We start from the raw sequence: 22,550 nt of genomic DNA, 5'->3' as shown, positions 1-22,550 counted from the left end.
ATCACCTCAGTCTCTTCTTGTTTCTTTCTGTTATTGATTTATTGGACATGTTTAATTCTCTAGATCTGAATGTTGAACTCATTAACATCTATATAAAGTTATTTCACTTGCGTGTGATTCATTTGAAAGTTTCTGTATGAAGGTTAAAGTTCCTCGTCAGTTAACTTTACAACCATCTGGTCAAGTTGAAATATGAAACCAAGTGTTCTTGACTGATGTAGAATTACTTTTCCTTCACTGGAGCCCAGTGGTTTCTTTCCAAACATAAATAATTGTGTCCACATACTTTTGGCCACAGACTTCTCCTGCACATCAGACTCTTCAGGAACGACCTGTCTCCTGCTGCCACCTTGTGGTCAACCTCGGTAAATGAACCTTTTGAATTCCTGCGGTGAAACAAAGTTATGATTAAAAAAATCTTTATTGAAAAAGAATTTACAGAAAGAGAAACATGACGTTTGCGTCCTGACGACTTGAGTCATCAGTGATTTCTGTCCGAGATTAAATGATTGACAGATTATTTACTGATGAATCTTCAGAGACACAAGTTTTATGAATGTGTGATTCAAACACGTCTACAAAGTAAAAGTATTACAGTGTGATAATACTCCGCAGGTCCAGATGCAGGTTGTGTGAAGTTATTGAAGAGATTAACGTCTCGCTGTTAAACCCTCAGATGACCTCGTTCTCCAGCGACACTGAACTAATCCTCAACCAGAGAAGTTCGGCTGAAACAGGTCCGAGAACTTTCTGAGAAACTGAAGCAAAAGTTTCGACTTCAGAAGAAGTTCCAGGGTCGAACATGTTTGGAAGAAGAGCTCGACGTCAGGACGACTGAGGAGGAGGAGGAGGAGGGGAAGGAGGAAGAGGAGCAGGTCTGAACTGCAGAGGAAATGAAGTCAGACTCCACAGAACACAGTCGAGTGTCATCCTTCATCTTAAAGGGTCAATTCACCCAAATGACAAAAACAAAACATGTCACTCCTCAGTGCCGTCAGGAAATATTCATGTTTGCAATCTCATTTTCCCAAATTTGAAAAACTTTAAAAACAATTACAAAAAAAAGATTCTCAAACGATTTCCACAAAGTTGTTGGAGCTGTGGTGACGTTTATTTAAATAACTCTTAAAAAGGAAGAATGTAAGGTTTTCTCCATCTTTAGAGACGGAGAACTAACGATACTCTGATAAAGTAAAGCATCAATAAGGTGCAACATCATGAAACCAAAGGTTTTTTTTTTAAGACGTCAACTGTTCTGAATATTTCTTCGGTGCAAAGTCAAACCAATGAAACGTCTGCAGGTGAATCAGATCAGGGACTTGGTTTTTTGAACAAAGATCCTTGAGAGTCACAAATGAAACAAACTCACCTGCAGCAGAAGAGACAGATTCAAACCTGCACAAATCAAACCCTGAGGAAAAAGAGACGGAAGCGAGTAGATGTGTCTTTCTGTGATTTGGGTGAACTGACAGTTACAGCCTGTAAATGAAACCGACGAGGAGACGATGCATCACAGTGAGAATCACACACACGTTTCAAAGTTAAGTTAATGTTTGTTAAACGACTGAGTGGAGAAAGAACATGAATCAGAGGTTTGAGTTAATTATCTAACGTCACAGGTCGTCTGTTAAATCAGAGTTTGTCAGAGCAGCTGATGAACCAGTCGTGATGCGTTCAAGTGTCGTCCTGCAGCAGAGGACAAACAGAGACTGGAGGACATGGAGGAAGATCAGTATCTGGGAGCGAGGTCTGCTGCTTCATGTTTGTTGTTTCCTGTGGGACTGGAGTGTTGTAGAGAGAACCAGCAGCTGGAGGTCCGTCGTGTTCTCACGCAGCGAGCAGCTCTCGCTCTGGTTTCTTTCTGGGACGTTCTCTCTCTGGAAGAAAACAGGACGGAGGTTTAACAACAAGGTCTGAAGTAGAGAAACCAAACGTCTGGTCGTCGATACTGGAACCAAAACATTTCTACCATTCTTGATGAACAGTTTGATAAAGAACAAAACCACAAATCCCATTTTTTATACTCCAGATTCACCATGTGACAGTTTGTGCTGTAGAATTAGTGACGAGGTAAATCAGGTTGATCACATGTTCATACAGCTTCTCCTCAGATTCACAGCTGATCAGGACGACACAATATTTGAAGTGAATTTAAGACGGAGAGAACAAACCTGGTTTCTCCTCCTCTGGAACATCTGGCAGCTCGTCTGAAGGAACCTCAGGAAGCTCCACGTCTCCCTGAAAGTTCATGAGACAGATGAGACACACGAGGACAGTGAGGAGCAGAGCGCTGCTTCACATCCTGAGTCCTGACGTAATGTCTGTTTCAGTCAAACCTAAAAACCCAAACGTTCACACACAGAGTGATGAGACCGACCTGAGTTATGGCCTCCAGCTCAGCGAGAACTGCATCTTCATCTTCCTGTGAGAACGAGCCGGCCAACATCTCGTCGATTTGCTGCAGAAGAACAAAAACTCTCAGTTACCAACAAAAGAAGAACTCTACCATGTGAGGAACACGTGGGGAACATGTGGGGAACATGTGAGGAACATGTCGGGAACATATTGTCTCATTAAGCTGAGGACAAACACATCCAGTCGTCCTCTGAGGACATTATTGTGGAACTCACCCTTTGGTATTCGATGGAATCTTGAGTTTCATCCATGATCCGTTCGACTTCTTCGATCGACATCACCTGAAGTGAAGAAGACGTTTTAACAAATCACATCAACAACCAGTGATTCAGGAAGAAGTGAGATTCATCACACGTGTTGACGTCAGCACCGACCTCGTGCATCTTCTTCAGACACTCATTTCCGACCTTCAGGCCATCGAGAACCTTCTTTTCAATCTGGGCGAACTCCAGGTCTTGAACCTGAAACGAGCAGGAAACAGAATGAGGCTCAGTTTTCCTGCCGCACGTTGCGTCGTTGCGTCGCTGCGATCACTCACCAGATGCTCCAGGTTACTGATCTGATTCTCCGTCTTGTCCAGCAGTTTATCCTGGTAGCGCTTCTTTTTCAGCAGGAGGAGAGCTTTGCTGTTTTAATCCAAACGACAGTAAAATTAGATTCACAGGAAATAAAATGAGCAAATCATTAACAGTGAAGAGAGAAAATGTGTAAATACGGTGAAAAGAAAAAAGCAGCAAAGCTTTGTTTCGCTTTCATGTCAATAATCTGGAGAAATTTAAATCTGCTGCTTCCCAGTGTTTTCTAGACTCATTCAAAATGAATCAGTCTCTTTATTCCTTTTGTTCCTCTCACACAGAAGTTTGTGTGTAACAGCCGTCACTGAGTTTTCCTGTCAGGTTTCTTCACTCACTCTTTCTTTCCATCCTTCAGCAGCTGTTTGGCCAAAGCTCGTTCCTTCTCCAGCTGCAGGTTGATCTTCTTCTGATACTGACGCAGTTTATCTCTTTGCTGCTTCAGTTGCTGCAGAAAACAAACAGACGTGAGATCAAACTGTGAACTTTAAAGATGTAGTAACATATATAGAGTTTTAGATACATATAGTTATACATATATATCAAAGTGTTTCAGATGAAATCAGGTTGTTGATGACAAACAGCAGCAGCTTCCTCTTGAGCAGTTTTACTTTCAGTATCTGTGGAACCTCACATCAGCCTGTGAGCTGCTCTGACAGAACTACGTAGATAAAACCTGAATGTTAACTTTTACACCTGCACACGTCACAGGTACTGATGCATTTCAATGAAACAGTAGGACTCAGACTTCCCTCAGGCTCTTTAGGTCAAATCGGCACAGAAACTGCTGAGCTGCACTTTAATGAGAGTTTTTAATAGTTAAAATCATTAGCACAGTTTTCTGTGGCTCTGATTCTGGATGCAGGATTCTGTGAGATAACAAAGTTTGAGTAGAGTCGTTCTGACACCGGAAGTAACGCCGAACCGAAGAGCACCTCTCCACGGTTCCTCAGCTGTTGGACTTGTGTTGTTTCGAGAGTGTGTTTGCAGTTTCTGCGGAGCTCAGAAGTTAAAACGACGCTTTTCTGAACGCGGTTCGTCAGCCTGTTAGCCGAGGCTAACGCTAACACTGACTCACCAGAATCGCTCTGTCCTGCTCCGTCACGCGGCTCAGCTTCTTTTTCCCGAAGATGTTTCCCATCGTGACGCAGCATCAAGTCTGGATCCGAGTCTGAGGAAGATTCGAGTCTTCATCGAGTTCACGAGTCAGAAAAACACCAGCGGCGCCGCTCCGCCATTACTGTCACAGGCCACACCCACGACCGGAAGCACGGAACCAGCCCCGGAGCTCATCGCGAACAGTTTTACAGATTTACTTTGACGAAATCAAAGAAAGTGAAACTTTAGATCATCGCGTGATTTAAAGTTTTATTCTTTATTTTATCTACGCGTCAAAAAAAAAAAAAGACGAATTTTAATCAAATACTTGTGGAATCACTTCTTACTACCGCCCTCGTGTGGCGACGAGAAGAACTGCAACACTGCTTCAAGGCAGCGGTATTAGGATAAGGCTACGCTAGCTTTTCCGGTGAACACCTTCAGAATAAATCAATGAAACGGACAGTAATCATTTCGACTGATTGTTTAATTCTGTCCGGATCTGTGTTGATTATCTTCTTTTTGTCCCCGGTGACACATTTAAAACGTCCTTTGGTCTCTCGAATAAATTCAAATGATTATTATCAGCGTTTATACAAACTCGATTTGATTTGTACCAATTTTTCATTTATAAAAAAAACTTCACTATTTTGACTTAAATAGTCCAGTTTGGCACCTAAAGCTCTTTGATATTAAATTTACACTTTAATAAATGAAACGTCTCTGTTGAGTTCGCACAGTTTGAAGTTTTTAAATCTTAAAATGGTTAATTCATTACAGTTTATCTCCGCTGCAGTTTAACGCTGTATTTTGAAAGCGATTAGCGGAAGTGTTAATACGCAGTCATTCCCGCTCTGAAGCTGTCTTTACTAAGTGTTCATGTTGTTGCTGCTCCTCGCTGTGGCCGCCAGAGGGCAGTAAATACCCACCTCTGTACACTTCAGATTCATTTAGCTTGTTCGCTTTACTTTGAAAGCGCTTAGCGGAAGTGAAGTTAACCTGTCAGGTCAGCAATAACGCGATCTTTACTAAGGTAATGTAATGTATTGCAGTTTCACTTTGTGTCCACTGGGGGGCAGTGAACGTCTAAAGTTAGCATCACGGCAGAAACAGGAAGTACAAGTTACACCATGTGGCCACCAGGTGTCAGCACAGAGACAAGAACACGGGCGCGTCAAGGCTGATATAATGGCACGGTTACACTTCCGTTGAAAACTTTCAAAATAAACGTTTTAACGTTTGTGGCTTGAATTATATAAATAAACTGAATTTACATGTTGTGAAAGTTTGTATGTGAATAAATCACCTTTAAGACAGAACTGAATAAATGAATAAAGCTGCAGGTGTTAGTTTAGTTTTCAACATTTATAAAAATCACCTCAAAAAGCTTCATTTAGAAACAGTCACTGAAACCGTTTCTGTTTATTTTTACTTCTTTAGCAACATTTATAATTTCATAAATTAAAACAGAAAAACCTGCCGATGCTTCCGTCTTCATCGTGTCCATCAAACAAAAGACGAATCATTTGGATCAACATTTATTCATGAAAAGGTCAAATACACTTCAATAGTGACGAGTGTCCGTTCAGACACGAGGGCAACGCAGGAGGAAAATACAGCACACAGCTAAACCACAGAATTTCAAAAATAAAATCAGTGCACAGATCATCTTACAAAGATTGCATAATATAAAGAAAGGTTAGAAACTTTCCCAGAAATAGTTCAACTTAACCACCACCAGGAAAATAAAATGTAACCTGCTCCATCGCCTGAATCCTCCAACACAGAGCCGCAGGATGTTGTGGTTTTATTTTGGTGAAATATTTTAAGAGTCTTCTTTAGGTGATCACGTGACACTGGAACTGATCCGCAGAACATTCACATGAATGTTAAAGTGCGTTCAAAGAAAACGTGATTCTTAGAGAACAAATATGAAATGTTTTCAGTTCAACCCTCAAAAAAAAAACACGTCAAATAAAGTTGCACATTTAAAAAATATCACTCCCTCACTTGGTCGAGTGTAGTTAATGTAGTGTGTCTGTAGAGTGTCTGTAGAGTGTCTGTAGAGTGTCTGTAGAGTGTCTGTAGAGTGTCTGTAGAGTGTCTGTAGTGCATGCTTGGAAATAATAATAACCACAAATCCTTCAAGACCTGATTGTGAAACCTGGTGAGTCACTGATGAGATAAAAGTTTCTGTGTGAACAGACGATGAACGAACTTCTCCCCGACACCTGGAGTGAGAATGAAAAAACCATCACCTGCAAAAATCTGAGTCCGACACGTGACGGAGCTCAGGACAGAGAATAAACTCACTCAAACCTTCAAGTTCTCCAACTTCACTTTGAGCCGACGTGTCAAAGTGCTGAGTCACACTGCTGATACTTCAAAATAAAAGCTTCACATGTTCCTCAAGTCTTTCCCTCAAAGTGTCTAAACTTCAGCACGTCGCCTCTCACCTGAATGTCATGAGAAAATTACAATTCATCGGTTTGCACCATCGCACCTGCTTGAACAAAGACTAAGATTATGCAGCTACACAGTAAATACACAACACAAACACACACACAGGCTAGATAGTTAATAACACACTGCTGCGTGATTAAAAGTGGCACCAAAGTGAAACAGCAGCTCCACTGAGCAGAGTTACAAACCCCCCCCCCCCTATCACGTACATTCAAAATCAGTTTCATCAAAAATCCTCTAAAAACCTGCCGAGAGATAAACAACAAGCTCCGTCTCAAGCTCCGCCTCCCCACGTCTCAGGTCATCCCCGTGGTTATCGTCTGAGGGCAGTGTGCTACATGTTCCGGCGTGAAAACTGTTTCCTGCCCGACATCCCAGCTCGAGGCTAAACCTGTCGAGGCCACAGGGCGAAGAGCGTCCGTCTGAAAACCCAACATCCGTCTGCCACATTTCACGACGATCAACCTCCACGAGAGCGCGCACGCTGAAACGCTCCTGGAGAATACGGAGGCTTCAGGTGTGGATGTTGAGAATCACACGATGTAAAACGAGGAGAAAAAATAAAACCGTGCTGTTTGTTAATCAGATCTAACGAGTCTGTGCAGGACGAGCGTCTCCTCTCTAGTGTTTTAATTAATTCATCTCACTGCCCCACATCAATTCTAGAACTATTATGCAAACTATTAACACACATGCTACTGACACTAAAAAACAAAAGCACTTCTCAGTGTGGATGTGTGCGGAGGTGTCGGTGTGTCAGAGATGTGCTGCTTTGGTTCGGTTGTGGATGGATTCCATTTCTGGTAGTGCTTCAAAACTGTTTCACAAACAACAGACGAAACATCTGAGGAGACGACCACACACACACTCACTGTAACGCCTCCGACAGACGAGAACGGACGGAGAGGATTACAAAGCATAAATATTAATATATTATATAGATAGTTTTCCATTTACTGACTCCCTGTGAAGATAAAAAACACTGTTAGGAAGAGGAGGAGGAGTCACGTCAGCGTGTCGAGAAAGAGCCGCCGGCCCCTCGGTCTGTGCGATTCAGAAAACACGGAGCACCGGTGGACGAGGGTTACACACATGCTCACCTCAGACCCACAGAAAGAAGCCCAGAGCCCAAAGACACACACAGTCCCAGTGTTCGAGCCCCGACCCAGATCCGTCCCGTTTGTTTGAGGGCGGTGGGATCGGTGTGCGCGGAGCGGGCGAGTGCTGGCGTGAGCCATCAGGCTCTGAAGCCTGGCAGGACGGGATCGGTGAGTCCTGGTCAGTCAGCAGCCGGCTCAGTTCAAAGCTGGTGCACGATGCTGTCCGTGTGATTGGCTGAGGCGGAGCCGTCCTGACGCAGCCGCTGCCACTGGAAAGTTGTGCTGAGCGAGCCGACCTCATCTTCCTCGTTGTCCTGCTCCTTGGCAAACTCCATAAACACCTGGAGGAGAAGAGGAGACGTTAAATCTCAGGTCTGACATTAAAGAGGTTTTAATAAAGTTTATTTAAATTATCAGGTAGACAATGACGACAGAAAACTTATCTAAACCAGCATCATCATCAAACTTCCACTCTGGATTTTCTAATGAATCAAGTCATTATTTGTCTCTAAAGTTCAGTTTTTTTATGAACCACGTACCTGCTCCAAGGTCGACTGGGAGAAGTTGTATTTTTCAAAGTTGAACATTTGCTTGGCTGAAGATAAACAGATGAAGAGAAATGACATAGAAGTTACGAGTGTGTGTGTGTGTGTGTGTGTGTGTGTGTGTGTGTGTGTGTGTGTGTGAGCAGTGACTCACCTCTCTCTAACTGAGAGAACGACGTGGCCAGTGACTGGACGTCCTCTGTGGGAATCTTGTAAACCATCAGAGTAGCAAAGCTGCAGGAAGTCATCAAAACAAGTTAGTGTGATTTTAAAATCATGTGTTGACCAGCACTTTTACTTTGAAGGATAAATGTTTACATTTTTAGAGTTATATTTCCTGTTGTATGTTTTAGACACACACACGCACACACACACACACACACACACACACACACACACGGGTGTCACCTCTCCTGTCGAGCAGCGTGAGGGAAGATTCTGAGAATCTCTTTGTGCAGCAGCGCCACCTGCTGAAGCCCTGACAGCTCCTCTCGGAGTTTCACCTCCAGACTGTAACCTCGACCGTATTTCCCTTTTAAATGTTGGATTGAGCCGATACATCTGAAAGAGAACAACAAACCATTAAACCACGAACTCTTTCTGAACGTATCATCACAGATTACCACGAAGCTGCGAGGACAAACCTCAGCTGACCAGAAACCATGATGGCGACGCGGTCGCACACGGCCTCGGCCTCCTCCATGTAGTGTGTGGTGAGGATGGCTCCTCGCTGACGATTCTTGAAAGCAGCTCGTATGGCTCTCCTGCGCAGACGAATGAATTAATGAACAGAACCAATGAATATCTCGTTAAAATGCTGATTATTTATGTGTATTATAGTTTTTTATTTACTCCATTTCTTGTTCTTATTGTTTAGAACTTAATGTTAATCTGGTCTCACCACATGCGCTGCTTAGACTTCGGGTCCATCCCTGACGACGGCTCATCCAGTAAAACGATCTGAGGATTCCCGATCATACTCAAAGCAAAGCACAACTGGAAAAAGACAAGAAACCAGTGAAGAAACAACTGTCGAACTAAAATGTACAGAAACACAAAGAAACAACAAAATTTAATGTGGTTCATTAGAAAAACTGTTTGTTTCTTGTAGATATAAAGTTAAAATAAAATACGACTGAAAGTGTGAAACCTTCTCTATCGGTCGTCACAGGTTGGGGGAGGAGCAGGGGAAGTTTGTTATGAGTGAGGGGAAGAGGGAGCAGGAGACGGACAGACGGGTCAGTACAGCACCAGCAGTAATGCAGGTACTGGACCGTTGTGGTGAAGACGGAGCTGAGGTTTATGGTTTGGTTTATTGAAACACTGTGCGCGTGTTCTCACCTTCCTCTTGAGTCCTGCTGACAGACTCTTGGCTTGTTTGTTCAAGTGGTCCTTCAACTCCAGAGCATTCACCACACTGACAACAACAGACACACAACAACCGTCAGGAGCTTCTGCATTAAACTGTTTGCTCTGATCGTCACAGAAAAGCTGAATAAGACGCATTTGGGAGCTTGTGTGATATTGTCCACTTGATCTGAAGCTCGAGCTGGAGGCTGACGTACCGCTTGATGATCCCCGGCACATCCTGTCCTCTCAGGCCCTTGATGGCAGCGTAGATCTCCAGGTGCTCCTGCAGAGTGATCCTTGGCCACAGAGGATTCACCTGTGGACAGTAACCCACGTGCTCCAGAGGATTGTCCACAGGACCAAACTCAGTGCTATAGTCCCCCATCAGCACCTGGACAGAGGAAAACACTCAGCATATCAACCAGTAACCATGAAACTCATCATGATATATGAATATGTCCTGTATTCATCAAGTGTTTTCAGGCATCAACAAAATTCAAGGACAAATTCTCACGTTCAAAACTATGATTATATTTTCATACTTCATTACTTCACTGTGTCTGTACCTGGCCAGCAGTTGGGTCAGTGTCACCAGACAACATGTGCATGATGGTGCTCTTTCCTGCTCCGTTGGGGCCCAACAGACCAAGAACCTCACCTGAAGAAACAGCAGAGAAATTCCAGAAGCTTTTCCTGACGTACAGATTTTGACTTCCACACAACCACAATGTGTTTCTACAGTAGTTTGACCACAGAGCAACCTGAAAACCACCAGTGGATTGCCGCACGTACCTTTTCGTACGCAGAAGGAGACGTTCTTTGTGGCCACTTTCCTCGTCTTGTTGAGAGAAAACCCTTCTCTTCTGCCTTTGTACTGTTTCCTCAGGTTACTCACCACCACAGCTGGTTTCTGAGTAGAGACACAGAGAAGAGACTTAAAATGAACTCGTCTTAAATGATTAGTTTATCATCACTGTTGGGCAGCGATGGAACAAGTAATGATGCACATTCATGTTCTCAAGTTCAACATCTAAAATCTACAACACTGTTTTCAGTCTAAAAGTCTTTAGTAGATTAAGATTGAGATTTAACAGCTCTTTACTTTGCTGGAGAGAAAAGACGAGACATTCACTCACCTCCTCACAGGACTGACAGGTGAGAGCCTCCTTCACTCGGGCCTTCTCCATCTGTACGTCCTCATCCTCATTCAGACCTTCTTCTGGGTTCTTCTCCACTTTGGGCTTTGACTTGGACGAGATCCTGTGAAGGTTTAAATTAAAACTTCACGTTTGGCTTTTGGACAAAACAATTAAGACGTCAAATAACCGGATATGAAGAACGTTTCGTGACTTAAACATGAACTTGAATAAACAATTCAGACGAAGACGCTCACACAGTTCATCTGAAATACAAAGCATCAGTGTTTAAGAAGTTAAAATACTGAGGCTTCCTGTAACTGGAGCCATGATCTGAAACCTGCTCATCACCTGCAGAACTGATCATTCTTCATCGTCCTCCCTCCGTAACGGATCTCCAGCCAGCGAAGCAGGAAAAGCAGCAGGATGATCTGGAGATAGGGCTGAGCACAAAAGCAGGACACACATTTATGGCTGAACACACATTGTGTTATCAGAGTTTCATGAAATGATTGTAAATGAGACACTTACAGCTACAACAGCAATGAGCAGGTTCTTCCACAAGAAGTTCTCCTCATAGTGAGACGGAAGGAACGTCGCCTGTAAACAGAGAGGAACTGATTTAATTTTAAAAAGGGACAGTTGGGCGTTGGTCGAGATATGAACTCTTCTGGGTACCTTTCTAGTTGTATTTGTAAAGAGATAGTATTTCATATTTCTACTATACATTAAGATAAAAGTGACAGATGAACTCCTGAGAAAAATATCTGGTTCTTAAGCTTCAGTTCCACTTTTTTCCCACCAGCGCCGTCAAATGCAAAAACACAGACAATCAAATACATTTAAAGAACCGAGTTTTCTTGTTGAGTTGATACCTTGGTGATGCAGTTGAGGCAGCCAATGAGAGGGTAAAGAGGGTTGAAGAAACACAGGATGTTGTGCAGGTTTCTGGTCAGCCCCAGGTTGTCATTCACATACGACAACTGAACCAACGAGGCTGATACAACACACACCTGAGGCACAAGTCATTCACGTAGAGATAAGAAATCTTTCATGTGACTCCAGTAATAACAATGACCAACATCCAGAAGAAGAATCACATAATAACTTAAAACTCATTCTGAATATCCACATGCACTCTTAACGGTTTCAAGAACATTTTCTATTTTTCATATTCGTACTAATGAGGTCTTGTCTCACCATCATGGAGATGACAGAGAAGAAATCCCTGTTGCTCTGGACTCGGGCAAAGCCAAAAGAAAACACATAAGTGAAGAGGATCATGGCCGGACCAAAGCCAACGATACACAACACCTGAAGAGAGGAGAGGAGATGTCGTGAGCAGTGACTCGACCGTTCGTTTCTACTTGTGAGCCAGTGTTTAATGCAACAGTACGAACCACAGCGGTGAGGTTGCTGGAGGTGAGCAGGTTTCCAGTGTGGAAGGAGAAGAGGATGATGGTCATAAAGGACAGGATGAGGTAGTAGAAGGGGATGTCCACCGCTGCCTGGCCGCACCAGTACGCTGATGGTAACAGACCAGAGATTCGCAGCGTAGAGCGACACTTGATCTGAAGAGGAACAAACAGGAAAATGTGAAAGTCTGTCACCTCCTCTTCTTAAAGGAGATGAGAATAAAAGAGGAAACATTCTCCATATTCACACTCACTCAACCAAACTGCTGGTTTAAGGTGAAAGGTTGCATAGTGTTGCTTTAATACAAATACTAATGATGACAATAAGTATTGATCACTATCAGGATAAACCAGGACAAACAGGACACTGGAACGTTGTCTATCTGCTCTACAACAGGGGACGAGCAGGGGAACTACAGCAGCAAACTTTCCTGACTTGGGGATTGTGCTGAGCCGGCGTCTGCTCCAGGAACAGAAGAATATAAGAATAAGACACCTAACAGCTAACAACATACCCACTTTGAGTCTGTCCCAAGACCTTTTCTTCAATCATAATTACTGGGGTTACCTCTCGGTCTCGAGTGTGGTCCATTGCGAAATACGCAGGCATTCCAGCTGCCAGCATTCCCAGTATGATGGCCTCAATGTACACCAGAGCGTAGGACGTAGCATCGGGGATTTGCTGAAGGATGTGACAGGAGGAAAGTTGAATATCTTCAAATGATACAGGGAAACAGAGATGAAGCTGTTAAATACTCACATAATCAAATGGCTTGGTCCAGGTTCGGATCGGTCCAGTACCATTCAGACCTCTGAGAAGTGCGTTGCTCAGTACATTGACAGCCATAGGCAAGGAATGGACTGTGGTGCTGTTGAACGCAATGCTGTATCTGAAACCCTGTTAACAGAAAGAAAGTAAAGGGTTAATGAGAGTTACATGGTGGATTAATAAATAAAAAGGTTCTCAGGTAGAGGAGTGACTCAAGTTTCATCTGAACACAACCACATTAACTGTGGGTGGAGGTTAGCCCACAAAAAGAAATGACCTTGCTGGATCCTGTCACGTTGATGGCGGCGCTGTGGGGAGCTGCGGACATGTAGTCACTCTGTTTCATCATTTCCACTTGTATGTCCTGAGACTCCAGGTTGTGGACGAAGTCAGAAATATCCGAGTCTGTTGACACGAGAACAATAACACACCTGAGTGCACAAAAACTAGACTGAGGGGAGTGTAAGATTTAAAGTAAAGCCAATGTAAAGAGACATTCAGTGGATTATAATCGAGGACAGGAGATGAACCCTGGGACAGTTTGTGTCGATGATAGTTTAGTGTGTAATTCAACAGTAGTACATCGGTCAATAATATTGATTGATATGAAGTTTTACAGATAAACTGTATCAGTGTACCTTAACATTGTGTCTTTATGTTTTCAGAATACATCATGTCATCAATGTACAAACAGCCTCCAAAATATCAGTGATCAGTTTGTTTCCTCCTAGAACCAAAACCAAAGACTTGACTCACCAGAAGAGTTCTGAACCAGGAGGCTGGTGGTGTATCTGCGAGGCGACTGGCTCCTTTTGAGGAGGTAAATGGGAAGAAACTGACGATCTGGTGAGGGAATCTGGATGTTTCCAGTGGCCACTGACAGGCCGAGCAGCGCAGCAACAAACACAAGGAACAAGGCCAGACTGCAAAGAGATGTTGAGAAAAGACTCAATGGAAGAGACAAAGTCAATATTATACTCACTCTAATAAATATGTAAACAGAGACAGTGCTTAAACATATTTTTCTCTTGCACAAAGTGTCCAAGGATGTTTTGGAGATAAGAGCTTGTTTGGATTTGATCAAAGTGTATGTGCATGTAATGAGATATGCTTCTGTATTCTAGAGACTGATTAATAAACAAAATTTGTACACATAGATGTGTGTCAGAATAACTGTCAATCCTGAAACTGGATCTTGTTTTTCCAATAGTTTGTCACTGAACACTAACGTGTAAATGAAGGCCTTCCTCTCTCTGTGCATGTTGAGCATGTGCAGCCAGGACACGGCGCTGAACTGCTGCCGCCACAGAGCATGACCCGACACAACATCCGACTTGTTGTCTGAGAACGTGAGCAGCCGCTGGTCTGTATCGTCCAGAGAGGCGTTGTCACCTTCGTCCTCTGCCTGCTCCCGATTAAACACACTGTAATCTGGGCACATGAAGCAAACAGACTCATAAATACTTATTGAATTAGGAATTCATTTGGCTTTTTCAATGTTTTTATATTCATCACAGCTTTTATAAGACACTCACCAGCTTGGTCCACTTCAGCCTCTGCCTCCAAACGAAGAAAAACATCTTCCAGTGTTGTCATGGAAACCCCATAGTTGATGATTCCCAGATTGGGTTGAGAGTCGAGCTCAGAGAACAAACCTATGAAAACGAATCAATTGTTACTTGGTGCTGTTACAGTAAAAGCTGAGTCACTAATGAGCTGCGGTAATATGTTCAGCTTTAGTCTGGATAATGTTTCCTCCTAACTGTGTCGACAATAACAGCTTTCTATAAAATGTGGGATTGAATTTCACTTTAAAATTTCTATGTAGTGTGACTGGACCTGAAAATGTGTCCATGCTCTCAAAGGGAAGAGTGAAAGTCAACTCTGCTTCATGTTGCTGGGACAACTTTGACTTGGGAACGTGCTGCTTGACCAGTGACGTGATCTGTTCAGCTTCACATCCCTCATTGATAGACATTCTGTCAGGAAAAAGAATATAAATAATTAAAGCCCAAACTAAATAATCTATATATGCCATAAATTATATAATTAATAAAAATACAACAAATTTTAAATGGTTTATCAAAGGGCCATTCAGATTTCAAACATCCAGAGACACAATGAGCTACATCAGGAAGTCAGATCTACCTGAGATGATATCCAACACCACACTTGATCTTGAGATACATGGAGGAGCCAACACATTTCAGTTGTCCTTGAGAGATCACAGCTTTGCGATCTGGAGAAAAAAAAACAGATCTGTGTTGAACCATAACAGATAAAGTGCAAACTGAGTCATTCTGAAAATGCTGCTGGCAAGGAACAATTTCTGACACTTCTTGAGAGCACGACTACAAGAACCTGACTAGAATCATGTCAAATGTAAGAGTATAAAAATAAAATTGGGCGAATGTGTTTGGTGCCTGTGGGACTGTGTTCGTTGTGTAACAGAAATGGTTCACACCAGCGAGTATGTCTGCCTCGTCCATGTAGTGTGTGCTCAGGACGGTGACTCTGCCAGCTCGCCGGCTCTTCAGCAGCGACCACACCTGGTGTCTGGAGCACGGGTCCATGCCTGCCGTGGGCTCATCCAAGAGCAGGATCTGACAAAAAGATCACAAGGCGAAAAAAATCTCAGAATGAACCCAAGCTGATGAAGGAGTTATTTCAAAGTGACAGAGAACTCATAGAATTTAAAGACTGACACATGGATGTGTCATTTCAAGCTTAAGGTACCTTAGGATCTCCCAGGATGGCGATGCCCACAGAAAGCTTCCTCTTTTGGCCTCCACTCAGATTCTTGGCTTGAGCAGTCATGATCTTTTCCAAGTCCAGATCCTTCAGAACTTTGTTAACCTATCGTAGAGAAACAAATATACACCATGGATGAACAACCTGACATGTTCAACACAATTCTACCTAACTCATATTCCCAAATATAAGACTGAGGCTGTTCTTTCAGTGTCACCTCTGCGTCAATGTCTGCTGGTGGAATCCCTTTGATAGCAGCAAATATCCTCAGGTGCTCCTCCACCGTCAGCACGTCAAAGATGATGTTGAACTGGGGGCAGATTCCCACCAGCTGCTTCATTTCGGACCCATCTGCGATCTCTGCGACAGGAGAACCGTAGATGGTGGCCGAGCCGTTGGTGGGTGGACAGATACCACACAGGATGTTCATGAGAGTGGACTTTCCAGCCCCGCTGTGTCCCAGTAGAGCCGTTATCTGTCCCTCGTAGATGTCAAACGTCAAACCTGGGGAGGGGATGTTAGGAAAGAGAAAGATGAAATCAATCCAGAAATATAAGCAAATACACAGAGAGCAGCTAAACAATACAATGTATAATCCACTGTAGATATAGGAAAAGGAAAATGTTGTAATATGGTGAATTAGATTTAACATGGGTCACTTTCTAAACCATTTTTCTGCTTAATAAAAAAACCCACATATTTTTCTACACATGAACGGCTGTTCTGACCTGAACTGACGCGGTAAAAAGGAAAATGTTCTCACCTCTCAGAGCCTCCACCACGTTGTCCTTCTCTTTATACACTTTATGGATGTTATTGATGCTGCCAGACATTGATCAAGCAAAAACAAATCAGAGGAGAGTCAATAGAAGCTCTCAGGTTACAGACAGTTAACACAGGCTCTGTCTTCAGCCAGTGGAGTCTGAACCAAGAACAAATTCCAACTGCATTTTTAACTGAGCTCAACACTGTGTCTTGAGTCCGGGAATGATCCTTGGAAAGCCTCCACTTCTCTCATCAGGTTTTAATATGAAATGTAAGTAACAATGGAGCTGCTAACTCATCCAGGACTTTTTTCATAAAACTGTAGTAACCTAACGAGCAATGTAACAAGCTGCATTTCTAAGAAGCAATTATTATAAGAGACTGTAAATACTCAAATATAAAACATAACTTTGAATCCAGCTATACAAATTTTTTACCGAATGGCTTCTTTCCCTCTGAATTCAGGTGAAACAGGCTCGACAGACTCGTCCGCACCAGGAGCGCCATTCACCTCCGCATCGTATACTGAGCTCACTTCAACGTAGCGCTTTTTGCGTTTGGACCAATAGGACGGTTTCAGGAAGTAAACCAGGGACCTCCTCATTCCATATTCACCTGCACAACAGACAAAACATAATAAGTATTACACATGATAATAATATTCAAACAATGTAAAGATACATGTAAGTGTTCCCTCAGCTAAACTGAAGCCCAACAGTATTAAAATAAACTTAATATACAATGAATGTGTACTTACCAGGCAGAACCTGGTCCAGGTAAACAGCCAGCAGCAGATAGAGGATGCAGTCCAGAACCAGCATGATCAGGGGCACGTACAGAGGATGAGGCCCGTTGGTCAAAGATGAAAACACAGCTCCGTCTCCCTGACCCTCCAGGTAAACCACCTGACATATGTATACACACATGCACATACAACCATGTTTATTAGTCTTCACACTGCAAACACTTGCATGAACAAGCTTATCTTGTCTGAACTATTTTGTCATAAAGACTTATTTAGGTTTTTAAATAAATAATGTGCAGTAACAATTATACAAAGTGCTTTAAATTCAAAACCTAAATGGCAGAAAAAGTAAAGTGAACATTTAGATATAGACCCTGGTGAGATGCAGTGTGGTGTGTGGATGTGATTGAGAGTGTTTGTTACCTGTGCGATACCAATTGAAAAGGCGCTGGGGGAGAGCAGGCAGAGGAGCCACACCAACGGCTGAGGGAAGTCCTTCATCAGCACCGTGAAAAGCGACAGGCAACCGAACACCACTGTCAGCATGGAGCCCACTGTGCTGGCAAACTTAGGCTTCTTAAATAACGGAGTCAGCATGAAGGAGAAAAAAATCTGTTGGATAAAAGAGAGGATGAGATGAATGAAAGAGAGCAGAGAGAGAAAGGACGACGGAATAGAATCAGCATCAACATTTTCAAATATTCAATTATCAGCTGTACTTACAGACGATATTCCATAGAGGAAGATGAGGGAGAAAATGACAAAGAAGTCACTATTAGGGAACAGCGCCGTGTACGTGGCGATGATGGACATCAGGAAGGACATTGTGGTCACCAGAGCAGCGTACAGGAGGCCCCATGACAGCCTGTTGAACAGCAACAACACGCAGGTTCAAACAGATTCATTTCTGACGCATATGCACGGAAACAGAGACACTGAACCTCTCTCTTTTTTTACCAGAAGGCTGTGTCATAGAGTCCCATCATGGTCATGGTGTCTTTGAGCCGGTGTTCCTTCTCAGCTGCCACATTGACGATGAGGAAGGTGACGAAGGGTGTGAAGGCCAGGACCAGATATATAGAGATGAGGGCGTGTGGGAATTTCTGCACCTCCACAGAACCTGGTTGACCCATCATGACCACCTTCAGGTCCATCTCACTCCGCACCGCCCGCTTTGTCTGCATCTGTACACAAAGAACAGAGGATCCTCTGCTGAAACTGTAGCAGGTCAGCAACTAATTATCATTATCAATGGACTGAAGAATATTTTCCTTTAAATTATTTATCATTTAATCCAGAAAATGTCAATAAGAAAAAAGATAAAGGAACCAGCAAATGTCTGGTATCATTGCTTCGTGCACACAGAACATTTCCCTCTTTAAGGTCCAGTGGGTTCATTCTAGAGAACATTGTGCTGATCTCACCTGGATGATGGCTGCATCGATCAGAGACTGGAGGCGGATGAAGCCAGAGTACCAGTAAGTAGCTGCTCTGCAGTTCACTGAGCTGGCGAAACAGTTAGCTAGAAGAGGACCAGCACACAAACAATGGCAACATAGGTCAGATATAGATGCAAACATTTTCAGATCTTGTAGATTATCTTGCTCTCAGTTGTATCTCTCTTTATATTCCTTTTTTTTTTTTTTTTTTTAAATAAGGTTGTGTAATATAGCATTTCAATATTCTTCTGTGTCCCATCTCTCAGGAACGATCAAAGGATTTTCCACTGATTAGAAACCGTTTGGTTCAAGTTTATCCTTTGGATTCGCGACTTCAGAACATTCAAAGACTTTTAGTCTTTACAGTCAGATAAAAGAGAGTCACAATTTTACCAATAGATTCTGTATAATCGCTGGGCAGCGGCAGCTGGTTGTACGGGAAGCGCAGTCTGTAAGATGTGGCCGAGCTGTCTATGAACACGACACCAACGTAGCTTGAAGGCTCGTACAGACTTGCGTTCTCCAGGTCCTCCTCGCTAGCAAACATCTCCAGATTATTCTGCAAGACTGAAAACACAAAGAGGAGTGTCATTAACAAAGCTTTGTTTCTGCATCACAGACTTCTTCTGTCCTCTAGTCTGATAGATATAGATTTGAGCTACTTGACCACAGGGTTGTCTTGTAATGTAGATTTGAACTTTAAAACCAAGATATGTTTCAGACACTTACGCATTTGATGGGCCACTTCCTCCATGATGTGGGTGGTGATGTTGGTGATGGGTGTGTAGCCCAGGCCCTTAACGAAGTGGTCTTCCCGCTCCAGCTCCATAGTGCTGATGCCTCCATAGTAAACGTGAGGATTGAGGATATTGATGAGTATCAGGAGCCCCAAGAGTAGTAAAGGTAAAATCAATTCCTGTACAGAAAAATGGACCAGAGGATGAGAAAATCACATGATTAGTCGTAATTTTATAAAAAATTTGCTTGCTAGAAGTAAATTTAGTCTTAATTCAGGGGCTGTAACTAATATATCAGACCTCGTAACAAATGACATTTATTCTCTCCTTCAACCCATAAACTGCCTGTTTATATCTTTTAATTACTTATTATTTTTTGTATTACATGTTTAATGCTGTCTGCACCGGGAATAAGAGGGAAATGCAATTTCAATTCTCTGTATGTCCTGCACATATGGCATTATTGATAATAAAGTTGACTTGAACTTGACTTGAACTACAACTTGATCTTGAGCAACACTGAAGCAATAAAACAGGACTCATTGGTTTAAGATCTAGATTGTGTACTGTAAAAGATGATCCAAGCCTCCAGTGATCTGGTTAATCTGGGATTATGTGTGTACACAAAACTAACCTCTAATTTAGCAAACACTTTTTCCTCCAAAGCAAATCAGGTGAAACCGACAAAGTTGAATTTTAAGGACATGATGTTGGATAGGGATTCGGTAACAGACATATTCTTCACACCGTAGTTCAAGAAATCCCTGGACTTTGCAACACGTTTTTAAGAAGCTCTCTCTGTGTTACTTCTCAATTGAACTGTTAGACATTACAAATGCATGAGTGCAACTTGAAACCAAATTAATAATGCATGGTCAGGAGAGAATTTAAAAAGGGAAAGAGGCAACATCAATGTTGTTTACTTCATACAAAAATCAAATGTGATGCTTTGTATAAAATAAGGAGTACTTCATTATAGGCATGTAGTTTTTTATAAACAGTCATGACAGCACAACCACACTTATTTTTTTAACTGGGTGCGGTTTCACTGGAATAATCACAGAGAGCTTTCTCAGAGATCTAGATTAATATTGACAGTGTGGGTGTGAGATGCAGAATTAGGGCGTATCACATAACCACAAATCTTCAACATTTACATAGTTTTCCGTTTTAAAAGTTTAAACTGTAAGAATAATAATACAAATACACACATTGTATGTAGTGAATATATTCTAGTCTGTCCATTTAATCTTTTAAATTCTCTATAATTAGTTCTTATTTTACAGTTGCACAAACTGTTATCCACACACAACAAAATGCTGACTCAACATCATGTATGTTACTTCCTCCGATTTCAAACACATTACAAACTTACCGAAAAATTGTGAGACATAAAGACAAGAGTTAAACACAGCAGTAAGTCATACACTGCGCAGAGCAAGCTGGCAACCTGAGCGGATTCACATCAGTCTGCTGAAAGCTAAGCACCTGAAGACTCTGTTGTTTGGTCCTCCATTTGATGAGCAGATTCTTGTAGAGAAGGCTTCTTGTTTGGTGCCAGACTCCAGGATCTCTTCTATACATGGGCTGCATACTTCCAGCATGCCTCATCTGAACGGCGTGCGGACGAAAATTCTCCCTAATGCTGGCCTCAGCTGCAAGTCAAAGACATGCCGGGAGAACTTTAAATGAACTCCGTGATATTACACATACAATATTCACATAAGCACATTCTGCATTTGCTTTGTCAGTTAGCCACATTACACAAAAAGGAAGAGCGTGGTTTGGGTCAGCGAAGAACTCTTCACTTTATTCCACTTTCTTTATCATTTTGTAACACGACTTATATCTTTAGTATGCACATCTGAAGACAAATGATTGATTGAATTTAAATGGACTGTTGGGCCTCGGTGTGCTCTCTCCTGACTGCTATTCTTGTCATACAGAGTTATAGTTGCAGTCCTATACTGTATGTCCAAAAACTTTGTGATTATATAAGTTCACATACTTCTATCATTGCTAGGATTTGGTTTCTTAAGTAAGGTAACCCTGGATAGCTAAATGTAAACACCTAATGTGAAAACCTACTTCCTCAGTGGGATGCGTGAGTTCAGTCTTTGCATTAATTAATGCACAATAATCTGGATGTCGACACCTGCCATTAACGAAGTGACTGAACAACTTGGGAAGGAACAGGCTGCGACCATTAGGATCAGTGGAGCATCCATGGCTTCAGAGCAGCTTCCAGTGATGTGACGCTGAGCTCACAACGGTGGAACCATGTTCATTTGTTTTCAGTGAAAGCTTAGCTCACCTAGCATAGCTGTCAGGTTTTGGCTGGATATCGTGAATACATAGCTGACGTTAGCCAACGCTAACCTGCTCCGTGGTAAGAGCTGGCACGACTGACAAACATAAAACCTGTTTGTGAAAAAGCGTTTTTATCTAAAAAATAAAATAAAAAAAGAAGCAAAACGAACCTCCAGGAAATTAGAACTGAGTTTGTGCTGCAGCTAACGCGCTGTCCACTGTGTGCGCATAAGGAATCATGCTAGCAAGCTACAGCAACATCCGCCAATAGATATGCACAGAGAAAAGACTTCACGCACTCACGTGTGTAAAACATTAAGACATCTCCTTCCTCTACGTGCGACTCAGCAGCCTCATCTTCTCGTGTTGTCGAAGTCCAGAGAAGCTGCAGCCGATCTGTGTCTAACGTCGCTACTTCCTGCTGTCAAACACGGAGGAGGTGGCGGCGACCAATCAGCAGCCTCCTTCTCTGCTTCTACGGTGTTCTACGGAAATCGGCCTCTGCTACATAGCGTTGGAGCGCCCCTCTGGTTGAAATAACTCATTACAGTATTGTGGTTAATGAAAACATTTTATTTTTACTTTGTTTTGAGAAACTTATTCAATTATTAATTATATTCTATGTGATATATTGAGATTATCTGATAGTATTTTCATGTTTAACATTGATCATACAATTTATTCAAAATCTCAATCTGAAAGAATGTTTACCATAAATAGATTTGAGAAAACTTACTACTGCATATTCTGTGATTATTGATCATCATTCATATTCCCACTCTGTTGTATCTGGAACCAGGGTCTGATTACTTTACAAAAAAGCTTAATTTATGTGCAGGTAAAAAACAAATTGTGACATGAGGATCTCTTGATACTCTTCTCCTTTTCAAGCTGTGGAGGCATACCTTCATTGTTATTATGACATTAAACTATGTAAAAT

At 42.4% G+C, this 22,550-nt stretch overlaps 3 protein-coding genes across 4 annotated transcripts in view; all 3 read right to left on the bottom strand.

Annotated features, from left to right (window-relative positions):
* The window catches only part of baiap2b (BAR/IMD domain containing adaptor protein 2b), a 52,360-nt gene extending 51,979 nt beyond the window's left edge, over window positions 1-381 (bottom strand). The window contains exon 1 of one of the 2 annotated variants that reach the window (XM_069517872.1): window positions 287-381. The gene's annotated coding sequence lies outside the window, so the exon portion shown is untranslated. The remainder of the gene's footprint in view (window positions 1-286) is intronic. The other variant, XM_069517873.1, reaches the window with a different exon arrangement.
* A 21-nt stretch (window positions 382-402) lies between these two features.
* chmp6b (charged multivesicular body protein 6b) lies at window positions 403-4,266 on the bottom strand. Its single transcript, XM_020108513.2, has 8 exons — window positions 4,066-4,266; window positions 3,326-3,435; window positions 2,954-3,041; window positions 2,790-2,876; window positions 2,631-2,696; window positions 2,378-2,458; window positions 2,172-2,238; window positions 403-1,877 (listed from the first exon to the last, which is right to left on the bottom strand). Exons 1-8 carry the CDS (start codon window positions 4,126-4,128, stop codon window positions 1,828-1,830), a joined length of 612 nt encoding a protein of 203 aa, XP_019964072.1. The 5' UTR covers window positions 4,129-4,266; the 3' UTR covers window positions 403-1,827.
* A 1,344-nt stretch (window positions 4,267-5,610) lies between these two features.
* On the bottom strand, window positions 5,611-22,054 carry abca5 (ATP-binding cassette, sub-family A (ABC1), member 5). Its single transcript, XM_020108512.2, has 38 exons — window positions 21,914-22,054; window positions 20,789-20,955; window positions 19,293-19,479; window positions 18,957-19,130; window positions 18,549-18,646; window positions 18,082-18,308; window positions 17,848-17,989; window positions 17,548-17,736; window positions 17,137-17,284; window positions 16,817-16,994; window positions 16,378-16,436; window positions 15,832-16,118; window positions 15,600-15,719; window positions 15,328-15,466; window positions 15,012-15,102; window positions 14,703-14,842; window positions 14,399-14,518; window positions 14,093-14,294; window positions 13,620-13,786; window positions 13,141-13,268; window positions 12,855-12,992; window positions 12,663-12,776; window positions 12,080-12,250; window positions 11,880-11,993; window positions 11,555-11,692; window positions 11,211-11,279; window positions 11,031-11,122; window positions 10,680-10,803; window positions 10,336-10,453; window positions 10,110-10,201; window positions 9,759-9,934; window positions 9,535-9,610; window positions 9,095-9,189; window positions 8,838-8,957; window positions 8,602-8,754; window positions 8,348-8,427; window positions 8,188-8,243; window positions 5,611-7,989 (listed from the first exon to the last, which is right to left on the bottom strand). The coding sequence occupies exons 1-38, from the start codon at window positions 21,924-21,926 to the stop codon at window positions 7,849-7,851; spliced, it is 5,043 nt and encodes a 1,680-aa protein (XP_019964071.2). The 5' UTR covers window positions 21,927-22,054; the 3' UTR covers window positions 5,611-7,848.
* Window positions 22,055-22,550: the final 496 nt, after the last annotated feature.

Source organism: Paralichthys olivaceus, chromosome 21 (genome assembly GCF_024713975.1).
Source record: "Paralichthys olivaceus isolate ysfri-2021 chromosome 21, ASM2471397v2, whole genome shotgun sequence".
NCBI classification, from domain to species: domain Eukaryota; kingdom Metazoa; phylum Chordata; class Actinopteri; order Pleuronectiformes; family Paralichthyidae; genus Paralichthys; species Paralichthys olivaceus.
Note: the sequence above shows the minus strand (reverse complement) of the source record. Positions and strands in the feature narration are given on the sequence as shown.